The sequence below is a fragment of the Mus caroli genome, unplaced genomic scaffold (genome assembly GCF_978045245.1).
Source record: "Mus caroli unplaced genomic scaffold, Mus_caroli_1 scaffold_9, whole genome shotgun sequence".
In the NCBI taxonomy this organism is placed as follows: Eukaryota; Metazoa; Chordata; class Mammalia; order Rodentia; family Muridae; genus Mus; species Mus caroli.
The window spans coordinates 50,310,026-50,324,939 of record NW_028227264.1 but is presented as its reverse complement, the minus strand read 5'-3'; the positions used below and the strand labels follow the sequence as shown (position 1 = coordinate 50,324,939).

The following is a 14,914-nucleotide window of genomic DNA, read 5'->3' as shown; positions in this document are numbered from 1 at the left end:
GCCTGTGCTGTACGGATGTCTGGCTCTTGGTGTGTGTGCCACCACCCCAAGCCTTTTTTTATCATCTTTGAAATGTGGTCCATCCACAGTGTCTTTCTTGTTCCACTTTTTTCTTAATATCAACCTCCTTTTAAGTCTCCTATTTGCTTTTTATAAGGTCAATAATGCCAATCACAAAGTAGCCCCTGTAGCCCCAGGAATAATGATGTTGGAGAAGCTACTGTAAACCTGATGTTTGTAATAAATATAATTAAAGAGAACCCTTTAACTTCCTAGGTCCTTTGGAATTTTGGTTTGGGAGATTTTAACTCTTGGTCATCAACCTTATCCAGCGCATTCCAACCTTGATGTTTTAAACTATGTGCAAGCAGGAGGGAGACTGGAGCCACCAAGAAATTGTCCTGATGATCTGTAAGTTAATTATGTTAGCGTAAGCACCCCCAAAACTGAAACATGTGCATATGTAGTCTTAGGGCTCCCTGGTATGGCTTGTTAAAAGAAAACCTGGGATTTATATATTTGTACATCCCACATAAAATATAAACTGAGGGTGGGTTTAATTTACTCAATACATTATGGCTTTTAAAAATATATATGTGCTGTATTACACTTCAATACAAATTTTTGGAGATTATAATATATCTGTAGTCATAGTAAGTAAATTTAAATAAATATGATCTCTCCATGTGTGTGCATGCATGTGCGCATGTGTGTGTATACATAATTCTTCATTTTACTTTGAGAGTCTTTATTTGGATACGATCTTAATCTTTGCCTTAAAATAGTGTATTACATAAAAATATATTAGTTAAAAGTCCAGTTGTCTTTTTGATATAGCTTATGCTGATCAATGAGATATAGTATTACTAAAAATTGTATAGACAGATTTGTTTATACACTTAACCCAAAATTACTGTGACATACAGTAACACACAACTATAATTTAATGTTGTACCACACAATGAATTGGTCAAACTAATTCTGGCCACTACTGAGTTCTAATAGAAACCCCTCAAGTGTGAGTGATTTGAACTTGATTACAAAAGAAAACTAATTCAGTTATGCTGAATACATATTCACTTCCCACAGACAATATCAACAAAAATATCAAGCCTTGGAACTTTTTCCAAGGGGGTGTTTTACCCAGAAGATTAATAAAAAACAAACACACAAAAACCCCAACAAATAATGAGGAAGTATTACACATACACTGCCATGCCAAACATCATGTATACACAGAGATCTTCACGCCAGGGCCACAGCTCTTGTGCATCTTGGAATGTACTCTGGATGAGATGGTAGAGGCAGCAGTCAGATGGCCAGCCAACAAGTAATAAAGTGCTAAACTGTGTGGTACAGACAAATGCAAAAGGAATTAGCAGTATGCGGATGCACACCATGGTTGCACTGCCTTGACTGTGCTGTGTTATTTCGAGGACTATTTAGACTTGAGCCAAGGAATGATTAAGAGCTGGGCACCTTGGTTGGCTGTGGTACTGGGGGATGTTTCTGCATTATTTCAATCTTCCACCTAAAAGATATAATTTATCACAAGTTGCTGATTCAGCCTTTAAATCCTTCAGACATATACACACTTGGCCACTTTGATAGCACCACCTTAAACTGAATTCTGAGTCTTTTGGGGCATAATGGGAAAAATCTTTAACTTAAATAAATTATACTAGACATTTAATTTAGGACTGGGGGGGGATGAGTATGCTCAAACATTCAATAAATTTTAATTACACAGTTGGAAAATTAATCACTATTTTCTACCTCTTGCTCATATCTCAAACACTGAGAAATTCATTCTAGAATTTTAATTACCCAATGTGTTCCTTATGCTCTTATAATTGTGCCTTTGACATTATTACCTCCCACCAGAAGCATGCAACATGTCTCATCATAATCATGAAATACTTTTGAATACGCTTTTAAGAAATAGATTATTGAATTATACTTTTCTCCTGTGTTCATTTATTTTTGGATGATGGAGCTGAGGACAAATTGGTCTGTTGTATCTCAGATTTTGCTATATTCAAAGGTATTAAAATTCAGGGGGAAGGGGTACTAGAATGTTCTTATTAGGAGTCTGGGGAAAAGATGATATTTTGTGTATTCTCAATAGAATACATTATTGACCTATTTTTTCCCTTTTTTAAAATCAAAAACAGATTCTTTTTCGGATGATACATTCTGGTTATGATTCCCCTTCCCCAGTTCCTCCCAGATTATTTCAACTCCCCACACACCGAAATCCATACCTTTTTTGATTTCTCTCATTAGAAAAAAACAGATGTAATAATGAAATAAGACAAAATAAAAACAAAATAGACTGATCAGGCCAAAACAAATGAACACGAAGGATCCTTCAAAGAAAAGCACAAGAGACATAAATACATTCAGAGGCACACACACACAGCAAATACAGAAATCTCATAGAAACCATCATATATAGGCAAAAGACCTGTAGGGGGAAAAAAAAGGCCAAAGTATTATGGGAAAAAGTAAAACAAACAAGCAAAATCCTCCAAAAATACCATTGAGTGTTGATATACTTTTTATATATACTTTCTTGAAACCAAGGTTGCTCATTGGTGGTTTTGAAATTAATTTGAACATCATTTAAAAAGCGAGAAATACTTCCAACTTTGTGACTCTGCAAAACCCTGGGAAGAGTTCAGCTGCCACGGAAACAAGCTGTACTGGGAAGTAGAGCCCTTGTGCCATTCAATCTGGCCATGGCCTTAAGTTGTCATGATAAAGATTAACTACTCTCCTGGGAGCCCAGGAGGAACTAAGTTTTTTTTGAAGTATGTCTCTGAGATCACAGGCCCGGCTTAGAGGCTGAAGGTCTGTGCTGAGCTACGTTGCAACTTCCACTCGCCACCTAAATTCTCAGCACCTGGATAATTCCTGGGGCAGGTGAGCTCTGATACCCTGCTCTCCTCAGCTATTGCTGGAATGCGGAGTTCAGAGCATTCCTGTATTCTGTTTGGAGGCTCAGGTGTACAGAGGAAAGACCAGTCAATGGTGTTCTCTCCAGATTTTACTGTGAACAACCACCACACCATTCCTGTGAAGAAATAGGATCAAAGGGAAATTCTGCTGTAAGCAAGAGCTTTTGGGGGCCCTGGGATGGACACTTCACAGTGATAGACTTGCTGCTGAGACCCTCAGATGTAGGACATAACAATGGCAGGCTGTGGAGCTGTAACATCATTTCAACTCTTAAAAATAACCAACTGAATTCTAAGTCTCTCTGGGATTGGACACAACGAAAAGAGGAATTCTTGAAGTTTGTATTTTATGTGTCTTATTTAAATAGTTACAGACACTTGCCTGCTTAAATGTAAAAGATGCTGACATTTTCCTCTGTCTAACTTCAATGACTTCGTGAATCCAAGGACTTTAATATGCATGAAGAGTAATACTGAACACAGCTAACGAGTCTCATGCTATTTTGGAACAAAAACAAAACAAAAGTAAAGATGTAAAGAAGATCAAAGGGTCACACTAGTGAGCGGAAGGATTTGAAGCCCAGGACTTAGTCAAGTGAATTACTCCAAGTATAGCGGGTACTCTCCTAGAGTTAGAACAACCATCCCACACAAATTTAAACAAACCCAAGAAATAGCAAAAGCATCTAGGACAATGCACAATGTTACTGTGCCATTAGGGGTGTGTAATGTACAGTACTAAGCAATGACATGAATATTGGAAAGAAGACACCCCCAGCCACAGCTGTAATTGTTAATTTACTTGAAAGACCCAAGTAAAGCTTTCTTAGGATTATTAAATTGTTAAAAGCCTCTTCATTTCACCCCCTTGCCAGTTTATTGCTATTTGAGTCTACATTCTTTACTTTTAGCTGTTGCAGCTTTATGTAATTCCTCTCCCCTTATTCTATGTCTGTCTCTGCCTCCTGGGACAGACGGTCCTTGAATATCATGTTTTGTCATCTAGAAGGTTAAGAGTGATGACTAAGGCAAGTTAAAAGCCTTCCTAGATAAAAACATTAAGCATATCTATGTAAAGAAATTATATAGATACAATAAGGGGCACCCCTTCTGGAGCTCAGAGTAGGTGTGTGGGTGATGGGCCAGTAACTGTCAGCCCTGGGGATGGCTGCCTTCACTCTCTTCTCTTTTCTTCCTCTTCCTTCCACACCTACAAGTAGTGTCCATTAAGTAGGTTTCAGAGAGGCTAAAACTCTGTAACTGAAGCGCAACGGCTTGACATATTTTGTCAGTATCTGGGCAATCATTTCTCTATTTTCAGAAATGCTACCTCAAGAATTACTCCATTTTTCTAATCTTAATTCTTATGGAAATGTCTAGATTAGCTATCCAGATTATGTTTTAGTTATGCCTTAGGATCCACAATCTGGTATCCATTATAATCTTATCTCTAATGGTCTATCTGTAAATCAATGAGTACTGTTCTGCACCTACAAGGCACAGATTATAAAAGAGGAGGTGATAGATTTCATCGTTCAGTTCTTTCTCAGATATGATTCTAACATAATAAAAATAAAGCCAAGTCTGGCATTCTGTAGCCAGACTATCCATCCCTTGAAGGCACCAGCCCAGCCCATAGAAAACATCCAATGTTGTTTTCTCACAATACCCTGACACTTAGCACTAACGTGGATGTCTACATGTCTAGAAATGAAATAAATTCAAGTGGAGTTTTTATTATAATGTATTCAAGACTGCATTATAGTTCCTAAAATAAATACTTAAATAAATACCTATGATGACTTGTGGGTAATTGCCATCTAGTGCTTGAATATAATTCTGCTCCAGTTGCATTGTCAATGACTTAGTCCAAATTTTAATGTTTCTTAGTCTTTATTCAGTAGCTTCCACTTGGCTCCTGTACATCCCAATCACCATATGTCAGCTGGAATGGTCCTTTAAAGGTGTGGTGTGTGTACTTTAAGACCTCCAATAGCTCCTTTCTTGGTTTTTGAGACCTACAGGATCCTGCTTCCCCTTCTAATGCTGTTTCACTCTCCTCCATCTCTACAATTGCACTTCAGCTACTCTGGCCTTCTTTCAGATGATAAAATGTGCTGAGCTCTTTCCAAATGTAGGACTTTCCACATGCATCTTGTACTGCCTGACGTCTGCACATACCCTGATCCAATGACTAGCATGTTCTCTCTCTACACGTTCATAGGCTTAAATGGCATCCTTGCAGAAGGGCCCTCAGAGGAACCCGCCAGAAATATTCCCATCTATTAGAGCATGTGTTTACTTTCTTTTGTACTTTTTGAAGCACATAACACAATTTGAATTATACATATTTCCTATTGATGTGGTAGTGGTAATACTTTTAAATACTTCTCAGTTTATATTTATTTATCTATTCCTCTGTTTATCCTTAATTTGCTTCATATTTCTGAAAATCAAAAAAAAAAAAAAAAAGAAAGGAAGGAAGGAAAGGAAAGGAAAGAGAAATCGTGTACTTGGTTATAGTGTCTTCTAGATATGACAGGGAAGCTATAACCATGTAATCTTAACAATGTCCTTGCCTACACAGGAACTGCTCAATTTGATTTGTGAACATGGGCTTAAAATTTTTCTAAGGTCCTACCTCTGGATGAAGAGCTACAGGAATGAATAGCTAGTGAGGGGGAGAATCAGCTTTTTCCAGTGATGAGCACTTCAGACTCAAATGGTCAGCCCTAAACACATGTACACATGCACAGTGTTAAATGAACTTTGTAGGTATGTGTGATTCTACATGTGTGTAACAATAAAAATTTAAAAGAATAATTAAAATTTTATTGTATGCAATAAAATTTTATTGTATATGATAAAATGACAATTTAGATTTAAAATTAAAAATTAAAAAGCAAAGGTTGTAAAATTGTTGAGAAGGAGTGGGGCGCACGGGAGGAGATGGGGGAAGGGATGGAAATGGTGTATACATGGTGCTCATGCATGAAGTTCTCAAAAATAACTAAATGTTTGAAAAGTTAGTAGCTCAGAAAACCAATGATGGAAGTCACAGAGCCGACTAGAGTCCCTTAGCCTCTTATTAACAAGTAAAATACCAGTCTGAGCTGCTGAAACAGTGCTAACGATTACACTGTTAAAGGAAGGAGCAGACGCCTCATTGCTTGTAAGTTTTGGACTAGTGTGGGAAGAAGAGGACTTCATAGAACTTCAAGGCCAGGAACAATACCACTGCTTTCCCTTTGCAGGGATGAGCCAGAGAGCACTGAGCAAATAATCTCCCATTTTGAACATGCGGAGACTGATCTTGGTTAAGAAGGTAAAATGGTGCATCAGACAGAGAAAATCAAGTTTGCACTTCAAGACTTCCTTTGCTCCCCATATGCTGTGAACTATTTGTTCAGAGTTAGATAATTAGACTGGCAGTCTCATGTGGGAATCCGGCAGAAATAAGTGGTTTTCCTGATATTTGTCTACAGTTTCAAGATATGACAGAGTCATAGAGAAGCCTGAGGCTAGAGACGACAGACATCCTGCCCAAGGGGGAAGATCCCCGACACCTTGTAGAGCTACCAGCGTCTGTAGTTATAGATGTATACAGGGTGGATGATCAGTCCTGGAGGTTAGGAAGAATCACTCACGGTGCTGCTACACAGCAATATGCACACATCTTTCTTTCCTGGCAGACACCCTGATACTATCTGGAAAAAAAAGGGTAAAGGGGGTGGGACTAGCCCAGAAATGAAACAAACTTATTTATCATATAGAAAAATGTGACCATTATTTAAGAAGATGTTTTAGAGCGATGAACTGAACTAGATTGTATAGTACACTATCTTAAATTGCACTATTATCTTCTTTTAGGTGAGAACTCTATAAAAGATCTAACTAAAGACAATATGTAGAGAGTTACCTTCCCTGTCCCCCTTCATTTGAGTTGCAGTGTGATAAATTGTCACTCTTTTTCATTTAATACACATGTCACCTATGAAGGCAGGAGCCATACTTGTGGAAACCCTAGCTCCAAATGTTATGCTGGTGTAAAAAAACGTGTCTAATAAATCTACAAGTCAATGGATATATGCTGTAATAAGTGCTGTATGGGAAAGGCAATTCAGTCAACCTGCTATTCACTCTGGTGAATTGAGAGTGTCCGAATTCATCTTTGAAGTGTATGAAGAATAGCCCTGAGCTCAAATCTGGGTTCCTTCTCTCTTCTAATGGACATTTATGTAGACCTTTGATTTTTGTTTTGTTGTTCTGTGAAGTTAAAAAAACAAACCCTCTGCTTCTTCAACAGGTTTTCCTTGATGTGCTAAGTAAACATTCCTAAACATCTATATACCCATCTGTTAACATAGATTGATTACCACTGAGATAATGTGTCAACATTTTTATTGAACATGGGGAGCTGGATACAACTCTGGCTCTCTAACATGTCCTTCCGAGGACTATCAGTAGCAACATTCTGTCATCATGTACTTTTCCATCTTTACCCACATGTCCAGGTGGAATTTAATGTCCCAATGCTGGGCTCAAGAACCTGACCAAAGACCCACTTTCCATAACATTCAAGACCAGCTTCAGTTATTCAGAAATGTTTTCTTAAACAATGTTTCTCATTGTGGAGAAGCAGCTCCCACTGGTGGAGTCATCAACAAAGGCTTTGAAGGTGAGCTCCCTTCTCCCCAGTGTTACAGTGTTTCTCCCAAGGTTACAATGAACTCTACACAGCAGGTACTTTAGGGTAGGTAATAATAATAATATGCACCATTATGTTGTTTGTTGTGTACCTCTTTGGAAAATGCCTTGTATTGTGTATTAAAATTAAAGAAAGAGATCATTGCTTGTCTAAGGTAGTAAAAAGTAGAGTTTGCATACTAGGCTGTTTCCCTTCAGTCTGTTCATGGCCTCCCTACCCTTCATCAGTTGTATTTCAACTGCAGAGTTGAACTTAGATAATTATAGACTCTCTGTTTATGACATCATCATTGGCCTCTTCGGGGCTTCTGCCTTATTTTGTTTATCTCTTTAGTTGGGTTGTCTCCATATTCTTCTCTGGTTCTACTTCCTCCATTCCCCACCCCCACCTCCTGCCAAGCAACCATTCTAATTACTTTAATGAATATCTTTCTATTTGTATGTTTTCCGGAAAATATGTAGTTTGGTATGCATGAATATGAAGGACTGGCACCACAAGTTGGTGGGCATGGATAGGAGATAACAGAAAAGGAAGAGGAAAACCCGAAGGTAGTGTTGTCATGGAAACTCAGAGTACTAGTGAAGGAAGGAGTGGGTGAATTCTACAGAAATAGCCACTCTTCCAGAAGTTACAGTTGATCTGTATTTTATAATTTATTTAATTATTCTAATTTTTTTGAGGCAGTCCCTTATATAGCCCAAGCCAGCCTCACACTCACTATGTAACTGAGGATGGCTTTTGTCTTAATTAGGGTTTCTATTGCTGGGAAGAGACTCCATGGCCATGATAGTGGCATGCATGCATATATGTTGCTGAAAAAGTAGCTGAAAGACTATATCAGATCCGAGGCAGCAGGAAGAGAACTGTCACACTAGGCTTGAATATCTGAGACCTCAAAGCCCAACCCCTAGAGACACACCTCCTTCAGCAAAGCCATACTTACTCCAATGAAGCCTCACCTCCTAAAAGTGCCACTCACTATGGACCTATGAGGGCCATTTTTGCTAAAGCCAGCACAACTTTGAACTATGAACCTTCTTGTCGCACCTCAAGAGTATTAAGAGTACAAGTGTGCTGGGCTCTACTTGCAATATATTTTAAAAATGCATGTCTTTACTCATGGAATCTTTCCTACCTGGTGTATTAAATGTATTTTATAAAAAACCACAAGGATGCTCCAGTAGGCCTGAGAGGTTATCTTTTTCTAAGGCTCTACTAGAAATTTCCATAGACCTATTAACAGTTAACCTGTGAGGCTAAGGGAGGAAACGAATGACGCTGACATCAAAGTATCTTCCCACGTGCGCTGGGCTATGCCACAATGAAGGGTTGAACAGCCAGGCAGAACAGAAGAGCTTATTCTGACTGCTGGCTAGAAATCATGCACCATTTTGGTTTGATTATACCTGACAGATTTGGATACTATTTTGTGTTGTCAGAGAGGATTGAAATTCTAAAAATGAGCAATAAAGTCCAATGTAGTGGCCTATGCCTAAAATCCCAGCACTCAGGAGGCAAAGATCTTATCACAATTTCAAAGGCAGCTGTATCTACATAGGGGGCTCCAGGAAAGCCATGGATACATAGTGAGACCTTGTGTACTGGCTATTTTTGTGTCAACTTGACACAGCTGAGTTATCACAGAGAAAGGAGCTTCAGTTGAGGAAATGCCTCCATGAGATCCAACTGTAAGGCATTTTCTCAATTAGTGATCAAGGGGGAAAGGCCCCTTGTGGGTGGGACCATCCCTGGGCTGGTAGTCTTGGGTTCTATAAGAGAGCAGGCTGAGCAAGCCAGGGGAGGCAAGCCAGTAAAGAACATCCCTCCATGGCCTCTGCATCAGCTTCTGCTCCCTGACCTGTCTGAGTTCCAGTCCTGACTTCCTTTGGTGATGAACAGCAGCATGGAAGTGTAAGCCGAATAAACCCTTTCCTCCCCAACTTGCTTCTTGGTCATGATGTTTGTGCAGGAATAGAAACCCTGACTAAGACACCTTGTTTCTAGAAAAAAATGAAACCAATAGATATCATTAATAAAATCAGAGAAGTAGACAGCAGACATAAGCACATGGAATAATGAGGTAAGAATCTTTAACAGTCAAGCTATAATGATTTAAAAACTAATCTGGGCTGATAGAAATCTAACTGTAGTAAAAGAGAAATCATTTTTCTGCTGTTTGAAGTTAAAGAATGGAAAGAAGTTGGGAATCACTAGAATATTTGACGGTCAAGATTATGATTGAAGAAAAGAGGCAGGAATGAGAGAAGAAACAGTGAAGGGTGATGTTTGCACATTTGCAAAGATATAAACGCTGAAGCAGTTTCTATAAGACAAACTGAATGTAATCATTATTTATAATTTGAGAGAAATAATTAATTTCTTTGCATACTAATAAGCATATTTAACACAGCATCAAAGGTCTTTGTTATCATTGTGGGAGACATAAAAAAAAAACCAAGAAAGTCACTGGAAGGACTTTTTCCATTTTTCAAAAATGAAGCACTGTCGGATTATAGCAATAATATAACAGTGACACCATGTCTATGCTTTGGTCCTACTGACCTAATGGGGGAGAAGGAGTTGGAAGGGGGAGGTGAGACGGACAGACAGACAGACAGACACACACACACACACACACACACACACACACACACAGAGAGAGAGAGAGAGAGAGAGAGAGAGAGAGAGAGAGAGAGAGAGAGAGAGACTTAGTAACGTATCTGGGCACCTAGTAAAAATATCCCAGTGACTTCATCCCAACATTTGTGTAAACATCACCTCACCAGCTCAAAGAGTTCTACAGGAAACAAATCTCAATGCCCTGTGCTGTTCTAAACATAGCCAGTCAGCCGGCATATGTCTCGCCTCTAAATACCCTGTCTTACTCGGAAGTCTTTATTTTAATATTTCCCTTCCAAAGAGGTTCCTGAGTGCCTGCCACCTTTGTTCACAATATCTGCCTTAGCTTTGATCTGTAGGTTTTGGAGTGAATACTTTTTGAAAAGAAGTATCAAAACAACCTTCCCCATCACCACCATCTCTCCAGAGCTCTTTATGCAACAAGATGTATTAATTGCTAAAAGCTTGCCAGGGTCAAGTTACTAAATATTGCTGCCAGCACTCTGAACCGATGAAGTAGGTAGTTAATGGTTTTTCTTAGGCACCCAGAAGTATAATCTGCAAAAAGAAATTTATTTGTTTAATATATGTGATTTTTTTTTACTCCCTCAAACTCATCAAAACAAAATAATTAAAGTTATGCTTGGTGGAAGCACTCCAATACATTACTGAATGGATTAAACGAATGTCAATGAAGCAGCTAACAGGAGTGGAGAGGTGTAAACTGTAGGGGTAACCCCTGTAATTTCTCTAAGCCTCTTAAGACTATCTTAATGAGGAGCAACTTGATTGGAGCTGCTGAATGACTCAATGCTAAATATATTATTTCTTGAAGATTTCTATTGCTATTATTATAGAAAGTTTTTTTTTAAAATGTCTGTAGTATATACTGTCAATTCACATAGTTAGTAGAAATTGGGTTGTCCCTTGATACTCAGAATCTAGGTGTTAGGCAAACTTGGCATCTCATGAAGGGTCCACTGTTCTCACACAGCATGGAAATTCAATCCACCCCTCAGAGAGACACAACAGGACACAAGCTCATTTTAGCTGGATGGCCTTAAGCATATTATTGAACTTCTTTGTGCCTTATCTTCCTCATCTGTTAAATTCAGACTACCTAAGCAATAAGGAAAAAAAATAAGTTAAGACATGCCTATGGCTTAGAATGTTACTCAGTTCATAATAAGGGCTCTATAAAGGTTAACTTGAACAATAATCAATATAACTACTAATATACTTCATGTCACCATCATCCTCCTTTACCTCGCCACCCAACTGATCCAGGTGTGCACTTTCCCTTGTGTGCACTGTTGAAGATGACCAGCCACATTGGATTCCTATTGTTCCTTCACTGAGCACACTCCTGACTCTCAAGCCTTGCTCTCTGGTCCTTCTTCTCAATGCTCTTAGAGTACCATGAAGCTGAGCCAATACAGGGCTAAAGGAGGATGCAGGCCTAGTGGCACAGTCCGATTACCCCTGAATTTGGGAGGAGGCTGATGCAGAAGGGCTATGAGTTCAAGTCTTGCCTAAGAAACTCAGGACAACCCTGTCTGAAAACCTTACAGAACAACAGGGACGTACTTTAGTGGTAGATGACTCAGGCAGCATGACTAAGGCCCTAGGATCAATCTCCTTACTGTGGCAAAGAAGAAAAAGACAAAACAAAACAAAATGGAAGAACTATGGACACTGTTCTTATTTAATCTGCATTTCTACTAACTAAGTGAATTGACAGTATATACTACAGACATTTTTAAAAAAACTTTCTATAATAATAGCAATAGAAATCTTCAAGAAATAATATATTACCTCATTCATGGGTACTTTGTGACTGCTATTTAAAATGGCAGCTCATTCGCATGCTGTTATTCTCTAGGTCCTTTCTTTGTCCACTGCTCTCCATAGTCTATTGGTTCACTGTCCATCTCTTTCCATCTGAAGGTAAATTCTAAAAAGCAACAACTCTGTATTACAGATAAGCAGTGCATGCCTTACTTCTGGTAGACTATGTAATACCTTATGCATTATCTTAACAAGCAATGCCTGGCATGGGGCTCCTAACCTTCTTCACAAGGCAGTGACCTGCTTCACCTGTTTCTCATGTCTGCATTATCACAGCATTCTATATAGTCTTTTACATAATTGCATGTCAGCACCTACAGTGACATGTCCACTTCTAGAATGCTGTAGTCTAAAGGACAGGGAGCAGGTGCTATTTATTTTTCTCTTTGTAACATTTATCCATCCACATAAGATACTGTCAAGCAAATTACATATGTGTGTATATGTATATATATATAGCCCAGTTCATATACATATAATAATATATACTATTATTACAAACAAAAGAAGTTACGTAGACATTGCAATAACTTTTATACTCTCTCACAGGTGAAGATGATGAAATGGTCACTTTGAATTCAGATGATACGATGCCAGTTGCCTTGATGGAAACCAAGAACCAAGAAGGATTAAATTATATGGTGCTTGCCACAAAATGTAGCCAAGGTGAAGGAAGTTATGAGGGTCCTCTAGGCCCTAAGGAACTTGGGTCATGTGATCTGAAGAAAGACAAGAAGCAATCACAGGCAGACAAAGATTTCTTCCAGGAACCACAGGTGGCTTACGGCTCTCCTGGCCTGTCTGAAGGCCTGAATTATGCCTGTCTTGCTCACAGTGAACATGGAGATGTGTCTGAATAATAGTGTCTCGTAGGAAATACAGCACTGAGATCAACATCGTGCTAAGTTACTTGCAGAAAAGAATAAAGTTGTGGTGGCAGTTGACTCTGAATTGACACAGTGAAGTTCCTAAGTTCTGATCTTGGTTCCAAGAGCCATTTGGTTTCACTCAGTGTTCTCTTTACCTAATCTTCAGTGGATTATCAGAGGAACCTTTGTGTACCTGGATATCCCTAAGACAAATCCTAAGTCTGGGAGGAAAACATCACTGTTCCTCTCTTCTGAAGTCCTTTACTTCAGAGTACTGCCCACCCTGATGTCTGGGGTGCAGTAAAAACATCTTTGCCAAGTGGGTAGTGACAGGAATAGGTTCATGCAAGGCTGTGCATGGGGGTGGGGTGGGAGTCTGCTGAGGACCACCTGAACTGCAGATTACCTTAAAGAGGATGCAGGAAACAATTAGAGACACACACAGGAGGGGCCAGCCCATGTGCCATGAGAAATCATTTGTCACGCTATTATTCCAATAAAATATCCCCTTTAATCATCACGGTAAACCCTTTTGTATTTTGGATGCTTGGATGAACAGCATTAGGCATAGCAAAAACGGGACCACGAAAATCTCTGGTTCTCAAACTTTGACATTTTTGTGGTCTTTAGGTGGCATACAAATTATCTTGTGATTTAAAAAATGGTTTTTAATCTATTTTTTTTATTTTCTGTGTGTGAGCGTTTGCCTGCTGGAGGGGAGTGTTGGAGCTCTGAGAACTGGAGTTACAGGTGGCTGTGAGGTGCCACAGTGGATGATGGGAACTGACCTGCATCCCCCTGGAAGAACAGACAGCTCACCGAACCCCTGACCCTACTCAGCCCCTGTCTTGTGATTTTTATGCCACCATGAAAACTGGTGTAAGGATTGTTTTGGAGAAGAGACTGGGATGTAGCTCAGCAAAGAGCATTTGACTAGCATGAGTGAACCCCATGGTTGTCTCCAGCACCACACACACATGCGTTCACACTCACTCATCATTGTTTCTTGTCAGACCTATTTTATATTAAAATTCTAGAGTAAATTATCCTTAAAATCAGATGTAAGTGATTGTACACTTTTAATTCAAACCGTGTAATTTTTATCACCTGCATAGAATAATAAACCACTACATGAGGACGATTGAAACAATCAATGCTCAGGAAAACGCTTTCCTTGGGAATAAATTTCCCTTTACAGTTACACATTTACATCTTAGGCTTTGAGTGGTACAGTAGCTAGACCTATGTTCCTAGCCCATGTGTTCTTTGGTTGCCATTTATAGGCTACCTGTTGATTGTAACATTTACTAAAAACAACTGTGGAAGATCACAAATCTGCTTCCATTCTTGACAATCTTTAACTTGCCTGGAGCCTGAAAAGTTACCTAGGAGACTGACTGAACATGAACACAGAGAAATGACTGTCCTAGTTTGGGGATGGAAGGTACAGAATTTGTGTTCACTTTGCCACACACCCAATTCTCCCTTGACCAAGGCAGACTATTTCCTCTCTGCCCATGGGAGCCTCTGGTGGAAAGCTATCTTTCCTTTTACCACTTCAGGACATGAGACCCTTTCCCTGAATTGAAGAATTCTACACTACTCTTAGAGTGGGAACTCGGTCATGTTCCCTCTCTCAGAATGTCCTGCAGGAACGAGGCAAACAATACTTTCCTCGATCCATGTACCCAGCCTGCTCCCTCAGAGTACATGCCAGCAGAGACAGCAGAGGGAATCTGCCTTGGCAGTTGGGACAGGCAGCCTGGACTGGTTGTGCTGGCAGCACCTCACTGCTTCCTGCTCTATGACCTCCCGTTCTTCCTGGGACTCTGCCTGCCCTATGGCCTCCAAACCCTTTCAGTAAATACTTTGAAGTCAAAGTCCTGTTACCTGTAACTTGGGATTCATTC

The 14,914-nt window shown here is 39.4% G+C and overlaps 1 protein-coding gene across 1 annotated transcript in view; it reads left to right on the top strand.

The window, feature by feature from the left end:
- Positions 1-13,247, top strand: part of Ros1 (ROS proto-oncogene 1, receptor tyrosine kinase) — a 125,813-nt gene extending 112,566 nt beyond the window's left edge. The window contains exons 42-44 of the mRNA XM_085843349.1: positions 277-411; positions 7,475-7,638; positions 12,685-13,247. Of these exons, the coding sequence (XP_085699475.1) occupies positions 277-411; positions 7,475-7,638; positions 12,685-12,995 (610 nt within the window). The 3' untranslated portion in view covers positions 12,996-13,247. The remainder of the gene's footprint in view (positions 1-276; positions 412-7,474; positions 7,639-12,684) is intronic.
- Positions 13,248-14,914: the final 1,667 nt, after the last annotated feature.